The following is a 16371-nucleotide window of genomic DNA, read 5'->3' as shown; positions in this document are numbered from 1 at the left end:
CACCTGTACAGGAGTAATAGTGACGCCATCACACTGCACCTGTACAGGAGTAATAGTGATCCCATCACACTGCACCTGTACAGGAGTAATAGTGACCCCATCACACTGCACCTGTACAGCAGTAATAGTGACCCCATCACACTGCACCTGTACAGGAGTAATAGTGACGCCATCACACTGCACCTGTACAGGAGTAATAGTGACCCCATCACACTGCACCTGTACAGCAGTAATAGTGACCCCATCACACTGCACCTGTACAGCAGTAATAGTGACCCCATCACACTGCACCTGTACAGTAGTAATAGTGACCCCATCACACTGCACCTGTACAGCAGTAATAGTGACCACATCACACTGCACCTGTACAGCTGTAATAGTGACCCCATCACACTGCACCTGTACAGCAGTAATAGTGACCCCATCACACTGCACCTGTACAGCAGTAATAGTGACCCCATCACACTGCACCTGTACAGCAGTAATAGTGACCCCATCACACTGCACCTGTACAGCAGTAATAGTGACCCCATCACACTGCACCTGTACAGGAGTAATAGTGACGCCATCACACTGCACCTGTACAGGAGTAATAGTGACCCCATCACACTGCACCTGTACAGCAGTAATAGTGACCCCATCACACTGCACCTGTACAGCAGTAATAGTGACCCCATCACACTGCACCTGTACAGCAGTAATAGTGACCCCATCACACTGCACCTGTACAGCAGTAATAGTGACCCCATCACACTGCACCTGTACAGCAGTAATAGTGACCCAATCACACTGCACCTGTACAGCAGTAATAGTGACCCCATCACACTGCACCTGTACAGCAGTAATAGTGACCCCATCACACTGCACCTGTACAGGAGTAATAGTGACACCATCACACTGCACCTGTACAGGAGTAATAGTGACCCCATCACACTGCACCTGTACAGCAGTAATAGTGACCCCATCACACTGCACCTGTACAGCAGTAATAGTGACCCCATCACACTGCACCTGTACAGCAGTAATAGTGACCCCATCACACTGCACCTGTACAGCAGTAATAGTGACCCTATCACACTGCACCTGTACAGCAGTAATAGTGACCCCATCACACTGCACCTGTACAGCAGTAATAGTGACCCCATCACACTGCACCTGTACAGGAGTAATAGTGACCCCATCACACTGCACCTGTACAGGAGTAATAGTGACCCCATCACACTGCACCTGTACAGCAGTAATAGTGACCCCATCACACTGCACCTGTACAGCAGTAATAGTGACCCCATCACACTGCACCTGTACAGCAGTAATAGTGACCCCATCACACTGCACCTGTACAGGAGTAATAGTGACCCCATCACACTGCACCTGTACAGGAGTAATAGTGACCCCATCACACTGCACCTGTACAGCAGTAATAGTGACCCAATCACACTGCACCTGTACAGCAGTAATAGTGACCCCATCACACTGCACCTGTACAGCAGTAATAGTGACCCCATCACACTGCACCTGTACAGCAGTAATAGTGACCCCATCACACTGCACCTGTACAGCAGTAATAGTGACCCTATCACACTCCACCTGTACAGCAGTAATAGTGACCCCATCACACTGCACCTGTACAGCAGTAATAGTGACCCCATCACACTGCACCTGTACAGCAGTAATAGTGACCCCATCACACTGCACCTGTACAGCAGTAATATTGACCCCATCACACTGCACCTGTACAGGAGTAATAGTGACCCCATCACACTGCACCTGTACAGCAGTAATAGTGACCACATCACACTGCACCTGTACAGGAGTAATAGTGACCCCATCACACTGCACCTGTACAGGAGTAATAGTGACCCCATCACACTGCACCTGTACAGTAGTAATAGTGACCCCATCACACTGCACCTGTACAGCAGTAATAGAGACCACATCACACTGCACCTGTACAGCTGTAATAGTGACCCCATCACACTGCACCTGTACAGTAGTAATAGTGACCCCATCACACTGCACCTGTACAGCTGTAATAGTGACCCCATCACACTGCACCTGTACAGGAGTAATAGTGACGCCATCACACTGCACCTGTACAGGAGTAATAGTGACCCCATCACACTGCACCTGTACAGGAGTAATAGTGACCCCATCACACTGCACCTGTACAGCAGTAATAGTGACCCCATCACACTGCACCTGTACAGGAGTAATAGTGACCCCATCACACTGCACCTGTACAGCTGTAATAGTGACCCCATCACACTGCACCTGTACAGCTGTAATAGTGACCCCATCACACTGCACCTGTACAGCAGTAATAGTGACCCCATCACACTGCACCTGTACAGGAGTAATAGTGACCCCATCACACTTCACCTGTACAGCAGTAATAGTGACCCCATCACACTGCACCTGTACAGCAGTAATAGTGACCCCATCACACTGCACCTGTACAGCAGTAATAGTGACCCCATCACACTGCACCTGTACAGCAGTAATAGTGACCCCATCACACTGCACCTGTACAGGAGTAATAGTGACCCCATCACACTGCACCTGTACAGGAGTAATAGTGACCCCATCACACTGCAGCTGTACAGGAGTAATAGTGACCCCATCTTACTGCACCTGTACAGGAGTAATAGTGACCCCATCACACTGCACCTGTACAGGAGTAATAGTGACCCCATCACACTGCACCTGTACAGGAGTAATAGTGACCCCATCTTACTGCACCTGTACAGGAGTAATAGTGACCCCATCACACTGCACCTGTACAGGAGTAATAGTGACCCCATCACACTGCACCTGTACAGTAGTAATAGTGACCCCATCACACTGCACCTGTACAGGAGTAATAGTGACGCCATCACACTGCACCTGTACAGGAGTAATAGTGACCCCATCACACTGCACCTGTACAGGAGTAATAGTGACCCCATCACACTGCACCTGTACAGGAGTAATAGTGACCCCATCACACTGCACCTGTACAGGAGTAATAGTGACCCCATCACACTGCACCTGTACAGCAGTAATAGTGACCCCATCACACTGCACCTGTACAGTAGTAATAGTGACCCCATCACACTGCACCTGTACAGCAGTAATAGTGACCCCATCACACTGCACCTGTACAGCAGTAATAGTGACCCCATCACACTGCACCTGTACAGCAGTAATAGTGACCACATCACACTGCACCTGTACAGCTGTAATAGTGACCCCATCACACTGCACCTGTACAGCAGTAATAGTTACCCCATCACACTGCACCTGTACAGTAGTAATAGTGACCCCATCTGAAGGGCCACTGTTTGGAGAGCACTGATTCAGAGGGTTGGAATTTTCTAGCTCTGCTACATCTGACAATCTCCCTGCTGTATACCGGACACTTTTAGCTCTGCTACATCTGATACTATAATTCCTGCTATATCCAAGACTCTCACAATCTGACACTTTCATCTCTGCTACATCTGAGGTTCTCGGTTCTGCTACATCTGACAACTTCAGTTGAACTACACTGGCCGCCTTCAGTGCCGGTATATCTCATGCTCTCGGTTCTGCTACAGTGTATACTCTTTGTTCTTCTGCTGTACCTTTAACAATTTCAGCACTGCTACATATTGCACTCTCAGTCCTGCTCCACCTGACCCTCTCAGAGCTGCTATATCTGAGATCTCAGCTCTGGTGTATATACCTCTTTTTAAGATCAGCCACATCTGAAGGTCTCTGCTCCGCCACATCTGACACTTTTAGCTCTGCTACATCTTACACTGTTTTACTGCCTCTGACAATCTCAGCCCAACTATTTAGGATTCCCGTAGTTGCCTCCATATCTAAGATACTGTCAACTTTATAACATCTGATAATCTCAGTTTAGTTACACCAGGCAATCGCGGTACAGTCGCATCTTACACTCTCAGCTCTGCTGCATCTGACACAGTTTTGCTACCTCTGACAATCACAGTATAGCTACACTAGACTTTCTCAGTTCTACCCTATCTTAGACACTGTCATTTCTGCAACATCTCATATTCACAGACAATATCAGCTGAGCTGCATCTGACACACTCAGCTCTGCTACATCTGACTCTGTTTTGCTGCCTCTGACAATCTCAGCCCAACTATTTTGGATTCTCGTAGTTGCCTCCATATCTAAGATATTGTCAACTTTATAACATCCGATAATCTCAGTTTAGTTACACCAGACAATCTAGGTACAGTCGGATCTGACACGCTCAGCTCTGCTACATCTGACACACTCAGCTCTGCTACATCTGACACACTCAGCTCTGCTACATCTGACATTGTTTTGCTACCGCTGACAATTTCAGCCCAACTATATTGGACTCCCATAGTGCCCCTATATCTTAGATACTGTCAACTCTACAACATCTGATAATCCCAGCTCAGTTAGACCAGAAAATCACGGTACAGCCACATCTGACACTCTCAGCTCTGCTACATCTGAGTCTGTTTTGCTGCCTCTGACAATCACAGTTCAGCTACAATATACTTTCTCAGTTTTACCCTATCTTAGACACTGTCATTTCTGCAACATCTCATAATCTCAGACAGTTTCAGCTCAGCTGCATATGACACACTCAGCTCTGCTACGTCTTAGGCTGGGTTCACACTACGTTTTCTCCCATATGCGCTCCTGTATGGGAGAAAACGTAGTGTGAACCCAGCCTAACACTGTTTTGCTGCCTCTGACAATCTCAGTTCATCTACATTGGACTATCTCATTGCCATTCTATCTAAGATACCGTCAGCTCTTCAACATCTGATAAACTCATACGGTTTCAGCCCAGCCACATCTGACACACTCAGCTCAGCTGCATCTGACACACTCAGCTCTGCTACTTCTGACACACTCAGCTCTGCTACTTCTGACACACTCAGCTCTGCTACTTCTGACACACTCAGCTCTGCTACTTCTGACACACTCAGCTCTGCTACTTCTGACACACTCAGCTCTGCTACTTCTGACACACTCAGCTCTGCTACTTCTGACACACTCAGCTCTGCTACGTCTGACACACTCAGCTCTGCTACGTCTGACACACTCAGCTCTGCTACGTCTGACACACTCAGCTCTGCTACGTCTGACACACTCAGCTCTGCTACGTCTGACACACTCAGCTCTGCTACGTCTGACACACTCAGCTCTGCTACGTCTGACACACTCAGCTCTGCTACGTCTGACACACTCAGCTCTGCTACGTCTGACACACTCAGCTCTGCTACGTCTGACACACTCAGCTCTGCTACGTCTGCACTGTTCCTTATTATTCCGCAGCAGAGCTCGCACACGGTGCTGCTGCAATAAGTGATGATTTCACAGAGCTACATGTAATTGATGAAATGTTTCTCTACATGTGTCCAGCACCCGTGTGTTTCATATGTATGAGCCGTGTTTGTTATTCTGCCGCACATGAATAATTTTCCAACAATCATATCATGGAGACCCTCGCGCCACGCACATTATTCCATGCATGACACGGTGAATGAGAAACTGTAAATACAATATGTGTAGATATATATATATATATATATATATATATGTATATATATATATATATATATTCAGTATATAATCATATAAGTTACTTATTTATTTACAGCGCCCTCTTCTGGTCAAATCCTGTAATGTTATACTATATAACATTTCTGAAACTCTAGGTTTGATTGACACATTGTGGTTATATCAATTATTATTATTATTTATTTTTTAATTGCAAAAAAAAAAAAAAAAAAAAAAAAATATATATATATATATATATATATATATATATATATATATATATATACAAATAGTTTCAATGATTCTGAAACCAGAAGGAATGAAGATTCTTTCTTAGAGTGGGGCTGAGCTGCAATACCACAAACAGTCCATGGGCAGAGGTGGCGCTGTTTCTAAAAGAAAGCAGCTCTGTTTTTGTTGGGGGCAACTCCCCTTGGTTTATGCGCTGCAGTTTTTAGACCAGTGTTTCCCGATCAGGGTGCCCCCAGCTGTAGCAAAACTTCAACTCCCAGCATGCCCGGACAGCCTTTGGCTGTCCGGGCATGCTGGGAGTTGTAGTTTTGCAACAGCTAGAGGCACCCTGGTTGGGAAACAGTGTTTTAGATACTTGTAATGTATGATTTATTATGTAAGTAACATTGATTTGTCATATTTTGACTACTATGGAGCTTGTGCTTATACACAGCAGCCAGTCTGGACAAGCAGAGCTGCAGGGTAAAGCATGGCGGAGAGACGGAGCAGAAACGTCAGGCTTTGTGATGAGACAGTAGGTGAATTTTAGACTATCTTAGATTCCAGTAAAAGCCAATGCAGCCGAGTTAGAGCTCAGAGGTGTGCCCAATGAAACTGTGCAGCAGTATAAAGCATGGTGGAAAGAGAGTTCTCCTGTATTTACCTCTCACCCTATTGGTATATCTTTATATTTGTGATTGTTTTACAAACACTTGTAAAATCCATCATCAGCGCCTATATCTGTGATGTAGTTCCTGCCATATATATATATTCTTTTTGGACAATGTATGTATGTATGTATATATGTATGTATGTATGTGTATATGTATGTGTGTATGTATGTGTATATGTATATATATATATATATATATATATATATATGTATATGTATGTATGTATGTATATATGTATGTATGTGTATGTATATATGTATGTAAATATGTATGTGTATACATATGTATATATGTATGTATGTGTGTATGTAAGTGTATATGTATGTGTATGTATGTGTATATGTATGTGTATGTATGTGCATATGTATGTGTATATGTATGCGTATGTATGTGCATATGTATGTGTGTATGTATGTGTATATGCATGTGTATGTGTGTATGTGTATGTATGTGTATATGTATGTATGTGTATGTGTATATGTATATGTATGTATGTGTGTATATATGTATGTATGTGTATATGTATGTGTGTATATGTATGTATATATGTATGTATATATGTGTGTATGTGTATATGTATGTATATATATATATATATATATATATATATATGTGTATATGTATGTGTACATGTATGTATATATGTATGTATGTGTATATGTATGTGTATGTGTATATGTATGTATATATGTATGTGTATATGTATGTGTATATTTATGTATATATGTATGTATGTGTATATGTATGTATATATGTATGTATGTGTATACGTATGTATATATGTATGTATGTGTATATGTATGTATATATGTATGTGTATGTGTATATCTATGTATATATGTATATGTATGTGTATATGTATGTATATATGTATGTATGTATGTGTATGTGTATATGTATGTATACATGTATGTATGTGTATATGTATGTATATATGTATGTATGTGTATGTGTATATGTATGTATGTGTATATGTATGTGTATGTATGTGTATATGTATGTGTATATGTATGTATGTGTATGTGTATATGTATGTATGTATGTGTATATGTATGTGTGCATGTGTATGTATGTGTATATGTATGTGTGCATGTGTATGTATGTGTATATGTATGTATGTATGTGTATATGTATGTATATGTGTATATGTATGTGTGTATGTGTGCATGTATGTATGTGTATGTGTATATGTATGTGTATATATGTGTATATGCATGGATATGTATGTGTATATATATTTGTATGTGTATATGTATGTATGTGTATATGTATGTGTATGTGTGTGTATATATATATATATATATATATATATATATATATATATGTGTGTATATGTATGTGTATGTATGTATGTGTATATGCATGTGTATATGTATGTGTATGTGTATACATATGTGTATATGTATGTGTATATATATGTGTATGTGTATATGTATGTATGTGTATATGTATATCTATGTGTATGTGTATATGTATGTGTATATATGTGTATATGTATGTGTATGTATGTGTATGTGTATATGTATGTGTATATGTATGTGTGTATGTATATGTGTATGTATATATATATATATATATATATATATATATATATATATATATATATATGTTGATTTTCTAATAAAGATATACATGTACTGATGAAACTGAGCAGCAGTATAAAGCATGGGGGACAGAGCAGTATGATGAGACAGTAGGTTCATTATAGACTCCAGTAGAAGACAATGCAGTAGAGTTAGATATCAGAGGTGTGCTCCAATTAAAACTGAGCAGCAGTATAAAGCATGGCGGACAGAAGGAACAACTATTATCATATAACAGGAGGATGAATTCGAGACAAACCTTAGACTCTAGTAGATAATGCAGCTCATCTACAGTCACTGCTGTGTAGCCTCATGATACAGAACTGCAGTGTAAAGTATGGTGGAGATGAGAGCGGTAGAAAGAACTCTTTGGATAAAAGATTTCTAAAACTCACTGACACTATATACCAGGGTGTTTCCTATCCAGGGTGCCTCCAGCTGTTGTAAAACTGCAACTCCCACCCTGGATGGGAAACACTGCTTCATAATATACAGCTGATGGCTGTACTTTATTTCACTATATAACTGTGTTTTTTTAAACAGCGTGTCTGAGGCTGTTGCAAAACTACAACTCCCAGCATGCCCGGACAGCCTTCAGCTGTCCGGGCATGCTGGGAGTTGTAGTTTTGCAACAGCTGCAGACACACTGTTTGGAAAACACTGCTATAGAAGAACTAACATGAAACTCAAGGATGGTTTTGTAATATAGCAGATGGGACTGGACTGTGTGGATGAGGATGGATGTGAAATTGGTGGTAGAGTACAGGGACACAACATACATGAGATGTCACAATATTTCCAGGAACACATGTATAAGTTATAGAGCAGTTATACAGTCTAAAGAACCAAGAAAAAAAACTTTGTGGAGATACATTGGTCATATGGTGACCCGGAGTATAGAAGATGTAATAGAAGAAGAGAAAGGAAGAAAAGAAGAAGGAGGAAGAGGAGGAACAAGAGGGAGAAGAAGTAGAATAACAAGAATTTAATGAAGATGAAGAAGAAAAGGAGTAAGAAAAAAAAGGAGACAACAAGGTGGAGGAAGAAGAAAAGGTGAAAAGGGCCAAGAGGGAAAAGAAGAGGAGAAGAGATCAGAGAGGACCAAGAGGGAGAAGAAGAGGGAGAGGAGAACCAAGAAAGAGAAGAAGAGGACAAAAGGACGAAAGGGAGAAGAAGAAAATAGGAACAAGGAGAGAAGAAGAGGAGAAGAAAATGACCAAGAGGGAGAAGAAGAGGATCAAAAGTGAGAAGAAGAAGATAAGAGGACCAAGAGGAGAAGAAGAGGAGAAGAGGACCAAAAGAAGAAGAGGATAAGAGGACCAAGAGGAGAAGAAGACGAAGAGGAGAAGAAGAGGATAAGAGGACCCAGAGGGGAAGAAGAGGATAAAAGGACCAAGAGGAGAAGAAGAAGAAGAGGATAAGAGGACCAAGAGGAGAAGAGGACCAAGAGGAGAAGAAGACCAAGAGGAAAAGAAGAGGATAAGAGGACCCAGAGGGGAAGAAGAGGATAAGAGGACCAAGAGGAGAAGAAGAAGAGGAGAGGAGGACCAAGAGGAGAAGAGGTGAAGAGGACCAAAAAAAGAAGAAGAAGAAGAGGATAAGAGGACCAAGAGGAGAAGAGGACCAAGAGGAGAAGAAGACCAAGAGGAGAAGAAGAGGATAAGAGGACCCAGAGGGGAAGAAGAGGATAAGAGGACCAAGAGGAGAAGAAGAAGAGGAGAAGAGGACCAAGAGGAGAAGAAGAGGATAAGAGGACCAAGAGGAGAAGAAGAGGATAAGAGGACCAAGAGGAGAAGAAGAGGAGAAGATGGCCAAGAGGAGGAGAAGAGAAGAGGACCAAGAGGAGAAGAAGAGGAGAAGAGGCCCAATAGGGCAAAGAAGAGGATAAGAGGACCAAGAGGAGAAGAAGAAGATAAGAGGACCACGAGGGAGAAGAAGAGGATAAGAGGATCAAGAGGAGAAGAAGAGGAGAACAGGACCAAGATGGAAAGAAGATGAGAATAAGAGGACCAAGAGGAGAAGACCAAGAGGAGAAGAAGGGGATAAGAGCACCAAGAGGGGAAGAAGAAGAGGAAAAGAGGACAAAGAGGAGAAGAGGACCAAGAGGAGAAGATGACCAAGAGGAGAAGAGGAGGAGAAGAGGCCCAATAGGGCGAAGAAGAGGATAAGAGGACCAAGAGGAGAAGAAGAAGATAAGAGGACCAAGAGGGAGAAGAAGAGAATAAGAGGATCAAGAGGAGAAGAAGAGGAGAAGAAGACCAAAAGGAGAAGAAGAGGAGAAGAGGACCAAGAGGAGAAGAAGAGGAGAAGAGGACCAAGAGGAGAAAAAGAGGAGAAGAGGAACAAGACGTAAAGAAGATGAGGATAAGAGGACCAAGAGGAGAAGAAGGGGATAAGAGCACCAAGAGGGGAAGAAGAAGAGGAAAAGAGGACCAAGAGGAGAAGAAGAGGAGAAGAGGACCCAGAGGAGAAGAAGAGGATAAGAGGACTAAGAGGGGAAGAAGAAGAAGATAAGAGGACAAGAGGGAGAAGAAGAGGAGAAGAGGATCAAGAGGAGAAAAAGAGGACTAGAGGACCAAGAGGAGAATAAGAGGATAAGAGGCCCAATAGGGCGAAGAAGAGGATAAGAGGACCAAGAGGAGAAGAAGAAGAAGATAAGAGGACAAGAGGGAGAAGAAGAGGATAAGAGGATCAAGAGGAGAAGAAGAGGAGAAGAGGACCAAGAGGAGAAAAAGAGGACTAGAGGACCAAGAGGAGAATAAGAGGAATTGAGGACCAAGAGGGAAAAGAGGAGGATAAGAGGACTAAGATGCAGAAGAAGAAGAGGAGAAGAGGACCAAGAGGGAGAATAAGAGGATAAGAGGATCAAGAGGAGTAGAAGCGGAGAAGAGTACCAAGAGGAGAAGAAGATGATAAGTGGATCAAGAGGAAAAGAAGAGGAGAAGAGGAGCAAGAGGAGTAGAAGAGGAGAAGATAACCAAGAGGGAGAAGAAGAGGATAAGAGGACCAAGAGGAGAAGAAGAGGAGAAGAGGACCAAGAGGAGAAGAAGTGAATAAGAGGACCAAGAGAAGAAGAGGAAGAGATGAGGACCAAGAGGAAGAAGAGGAGAAGACGACCATGAGGGAGAAAAAAAAGAGGATAAGAGGACCAAGCGGACCAAGGGAGAGAAGAAGAAGAAGAAGAGGAGATGAGGGAGATGAAAACCATAATAACAAGTTTATTCTGATATCTGAATAAGATGAAGCAACAAATTCTGCAGTCGAGAGCAAAAAAGATTAATGACCCAGAGAAGAATATCTTGAAGAAACATTGGTCATATGTCACCAGGCGTCAAATAAGAAGCAGGAGGTTTCTTCTCCTGTTGGTAAGATGAATACAAACATACAGATGTGTCTTCTCTTATCTCTAAACTCTACTCATCAGGAGGTGTAGGGGGTGAGATCAGCAGATGTATGGGGTCAGATCAGCAGGTGTATGGGGTTAGATCAGCAGGTGTATGGGGGTGAGATCGGCAGGTGTACGGTGTGAGATCAGCAGATGTATGGGGTGAGATCAGCAGGTGTACGGGGTGAGATCAGCAGGTGTACGGGGTGAGACCAGCAGGTGTACGGGGTGAGACCAGCAGGTGTATGGGGTGAGATCAGCAGGTGTACGGGGTGAGATCAGCAGGTGTACGGGGTGAGACCAGCAGGTGTATGGGGTGAGATCAGCAGGTGTACGTGGTGAGATCGGCAGGTGTATTGGGTGAGACCGGCAGGTATATGGGATGAGATTGGCAGGTGTATGGGTTGAGATCGGCAGGTGTATGGAGTGAGATCAGGAGGTGTATGGGGTGAGACCAGCAGGTGTACGGGGTGAGATCAGCAGGTGTAGGAGGTGAGATCAGCAGGTGTATGGGGTGAGATCAGTAGGTGTAAGGGGTGAGACCAGCAGGTGTACAGGGTGAGATCAGCAGGTGTATGGGGTGAGACCAGCAGGTGTACGGGGTGAGATCGGCAGGTGTATGGGTTGAGATCGGCAGGTGTAGGGGGTGAGATCGGCAGGTGTATGGGGTGAGATCAGGAGGTGTAGGGGATGAGATCAGCAGGTGTATGGGGTGAGATCAGCAGGTGTACGGGGTGAGATCAGCAGGTGTATGGGGTGAGACCAGCAGGTGTACGGGGTGAGATCAGCAGGTATATGGGGTGAGATCAGCAGCTTACCACAATGATTTGGTGAGATCCTGACATGAGACGTACCTATGAGTGGACATTCGGGATTGTCAGGATGACAGGTAAGTGTGGACCCGTCTGTAGGTTACACTGGACATGACATAGAGAAGACGGATGACCCAAAAACAGGACATGGTCACCAGGAGCCCAGAGCAACTTATCCCATCATCATAATCATCATCATCTTCCTCACTAGACCCATGTGATGAGGAGATATAACTCACCACACATTGTCGCTGCTTTTGTGTTCTGCATTTTAACCCCTTATCCTCCATAAAGCAGTATCATAAATAATAGTATAGGGGGCAGTGCCCGGTACTCACGCTGCTGTTGTGTCCCGACCAGTGCACCATGGCTTGGTTGTGGGCAGAGTCCCCGGTCAGAGCGAACGTTGTGCTGCTTAACTTCAGTTCCTCCACACGAAAGCGGCTTCCCCTGTCCGGGTCACCGGCCTGTGCTCGGGTCACCCTGTGCCCCTCGGCTTCTCTGACCCATCTGCCTGCCCGGCTGGGCATCTCTCTGGAGTCCTTGGCAAGGTGCCCACCTGGCATATGCTGGTGTGTAGGGAACGCTGCACCTGTGAGGGGGTCGGTCATCATCACTCCGCTCATGCTGTCACCTTCATCACCCACGCCAGCCCCTCCAAACTGGTTTATCCTCATTTCGTGGCCCCAAAATTGGTCATTATCATCACCCACAAACTGGACAGTCCTGTCATTGGCATCGGTCCCAGTGCCCACCATCTGATCAGTTCTGCCACTCTGATCGCTGTCTGCCTCCATGAAGTCATCTGCACCCACATCTTCACGGTGCCCCCCATTCTTGTCATTCTTAACCCATGTATCCGTAGAGCTGCCGCCTAAGTCTCCTAATTTGTCGCCGGCCCCTTCGTACCCATCGCCCAGATCCTGTCTACCAGCCCAGTATGTGCCATCTCCCCCTCTTTCTGTCCTGCTCCAGGCTCCAAGATCCCGGTCATCGTCCCAACCGTTCACCACGCCGTGCCCAAAAGTCTCCGGACGGTCACCTAGGGCGCCCCCCTGCACCTTCTTGACAATGTGCCCGGCACCTGTGCCCTGCAGGCGGATGTGGTGGTGGCAGGATGAGCAGGTCAGGTCTCCTTTGCCCTCTGGTGCCAGCCTTGACATAGTGATCAGTAAGAGCAGCAGCCCCCAGTCTTGGAGACCCCCCATGCCAGCAGCTCCTAGAGGTTGCTCCCCTCTCACTCCAACTCCATAGAAGTTTCTCAGCTCAGGATGGAGATCACAAAAAATAAAAGCGGAATCTTGTTGTGGAGCTGATGGTGTCGCTCGGGGTTTTGATGAAGGATCCAGCAGACAGGGGTGGAGCTGGATGGAGAGAGCGAGAGAGGAAGAGGATGGAGAGGAGAGGATGAGACAGAGAGAGAGGCAGCAATGGATATGGGAGACAAAGTTGGAGAAGGAACTGAGAGGCTGAGAGACAGAGAGGGAGGAGGCGAGAGAGAGAGCGAGAGAGAGAGAGAGACTGCAGAGCTCAGTGACTGCTTCATGCAGCACAAATAACCAGACACTACAGCACTCAGCGCCTGACACATTGGCTTTAACCACTTCTCACCCACTGGGGGGCAGCAATGCTTCTCCTGGCAGGGTAAAGGTTAAACCGTAAACCATGCCCGAGCCAGAGGGGTCTGCAGCGAATACAGATGTAGCAGAGCTGAATGTGTCATTGAACACTTTTACGGGCTGCGTTGTGCTCCTTTTGAGGTAAATTTACCCTCAGCTCTGAAACAAGACACAATAAACCAGTGTTTCCCAATCAGGGAGCCTCCAGCTGTTGCAAAACTACAACTCCCAGCATGCCCGGACAGCCTTCAGATTTCTACAGCTAATACAGATGTAGCAGACTTGAATTTGTCATTGAACTCTTTCACGGGCTGCGTTTTGATTCCTTTTCTGCATTTAGGCATTGTTGTAAAAACACTATAAAGCAGCATTTCCCAACCAGGGAGCCTCCAGCTGTTGCAGAACTACAATTCCTAGCATGCACAATACAGATGTAGAAGAGCTGAATTTTGCATTAAACACTTTTTCAGGCTGCATTGTGCTCATTTTCTGCATTGAGGCATTGTTGTAAAAAACACCATAAAGCAGCATTTCCCAACCAAGGAGCCTCCAGCTGTTGCAAAACTACAACTCCTAGCATGCATAATACAGATGTAGCAGAGCTTAATTTGTCATTAAACACTTTTTTGGGCTGTGTTGTGCTCATTTTCTGCATTGAGGCAGCCAGAAAGCAGCATTTCCCAACCAGGGAGCCTCCAGCTGTTGCAATACACCATAAAACAGCATTTCCCAACTAGGGAGCCTCCAGCTGTTGCAAAACTGCAACTTCTAGCATGCATAATGAAGATGTAGCAGAGCTGAATTTGTCATTAAACACTTTTTCAAGCTGTGTTGTGCTCCTTTTCTGCATTGAGGCATTGTTGTAAAAACACCATAAAGCAGCATTTCCCAACCAAGGAGCCTCCAGCTGTTGCAGAACTACAACTCCTAGCATGCACAATACAGATGTAGCAGAGCTGAATTTTGCATTAAACACTTTTTCGGGCTGCATTGTGCTCATTTTCTGCACTGAGGCAGCCAGAAAGCAACATTTCCCAACCAGGGAGCCTCCAGCAGTTGCAAAACACCATAAAGCAGCATTTCCCAACCAGGGAGCCTCCAGCTGATGCAAAACACCATAAAGCAGTGTTTCCCAACCAGGGAGCCTCCAGCTGTTTCAAAACACCATAAAGCAGCATTTTCCAACCAAGGAGCCTCCAGCTGTTGCAAAACTGCAACTCCTAGCATGCATAATACAGATGTAGCAGAGCTGAATTTGTCATTTAACACTTTTACGGGCTGCGTTGTGCTCATTTTCTGTACTGAGACATGGTTGTAAAAAACACCATAAAGCAGCATTTCCCAACCAGGGAGCCTCCAGCTGTTGCAAATTTACAGCTCCTAGCATGCATAATACGGATGTAGCAGTGCTGAATTTTGCATTTAACACTTTTACGGGCTGCATTGTGCTCACTGTGAGGTAAATTTACCCTCAGCTAGGAGACAAGACACAATAAACCAGTGTTTCCCAATCAGGGAGCCTCCAGCTGTTGCTCCCAATTCCCAGCATGCCCGGACAGCCTTCAGATTTCCACAGCTAATACAGATGTAGCAGAGCTGAATTTGTCATTGAACTCTTTCACGGGCTGCATTTTGTTCCTTTTCTGCATTGAGGTATGGTCGTAAAAACACCATAAAGCAGCATTTCCCAACCAGGGAGCCTCCAGCTGTTGCAAAACTGCAACTTCAAGCATGCATAATACAGATGTAGCAGAGCTGAATTTGTCATTTAACACTTTTACGTGCTGCGTTGTGCTCATTTTGAGGTAAATTTACCCTCAGCTCTGAAACAAGACACAATAAACCAGTGTTTCCCAATCAGGGATCCTCCAGCTGTTGCAAAACTACAGCTCCCAGCATGCCCGGATAGCCTTCAGATTTCTACAGCTAATACAGATGTAGCAGAGCTGAATTTGTTATTGACCACTTTTTCGGGCTGTGTTGAGCTAAATTTTCTGCATTGAGGCATGGTTGGAAATTTTCCCTCAGCTCTAAGAGAAAACACAATAAACCAGTAGTTGGCTGTCCGGGCATGCTGGGAGTTATAGTTTTGCAACAGCCGGTGCCACCCTGGTTGGGGAAACATTGCAATAAACTGTGCTCAATGACAAACTCAGAACAGCTACATTGATAATATTAGCAGTGTCCATTCTAAAGGAGCCTGCAGCGAATACAGATGTAGCAGAGCTGGATTTGTCATTGAACTCTTTTACACGCTCCATTGTGTTGATTTTCTGCATTGAGGCATGGGTGTAAGAGAAAGCACAATATACCAGTGTTTCCCAACCAGGGTGCCTCAATCTGTTGAAAAACTACAACGCCCAGCATGCCCAGACAGCCAACGGCTGTCTGGGCATGCTGGGCGTTGTAGTTTTGCAACAGTTGGAGGTCCACAGTTTGGAGACACTTAGCCTATAGTAACAGATGCTGCAGACTTTAAGGAAGTACTCCGAATATTGTGGAGATTCTTGTGTATGCCTTGTGCTTACCTGTTT

The 16371-nt window shown here is 44.7% G+C and overlaps 1 protein-coding gene across 4 annotated transcripts in view; it reads right to left on the bottom strand.

Moving 5' to 3' along the window:
• SORCS1 (sortilin related VPS10 domain containing receptor 1) overlaps positions 1 to 13751 on the bottom strand; it is a 762471-nt gene extending 748720 nt beyond the window's left edge. For 2 of the 4 annotated variants that reach the window (XM_056530949.1, XM_056530951.1), the window contains exon 1: positions 12557 to 13751. In XM_056530949.1, coding sequence (XP_056386924.1) covers positions 12557 to 13426 — 870 coding nt within the window. In that variant the 5' untranslated portion in view covers positions 13427 to 13751. The remainder of the gene's footprint in view (positions 1 to 12556) is intronic. The other 2 variants (XM_056530952.1, XM_056530953.1) reach the window with 1 other exon arrangement.
• Positions 13752 to 16371: the final 2620 nt, after the last annotated feature.

This window comes from Hyla sarda, chromosome 7 (genome assembly GCF_029499605.1).
Source record: "Hyla sarda isolate aHylSar1 chromosome 7, aHylSar1.hap1, whole genome shotgun sequence".
In the NCBI taxonomy this organism is placed as follows: domain Eukaryota; kingdom Metazoa; phylum Chordata; class Amphibia; order Anura; family Hylidae; genus Hyla; species Hyla sarda.
The sequence above is the reverse complement of the archived record's forward strand: the minus strand, read 5'-3'. Positions and strand labels throughout refer to the sequence as shown.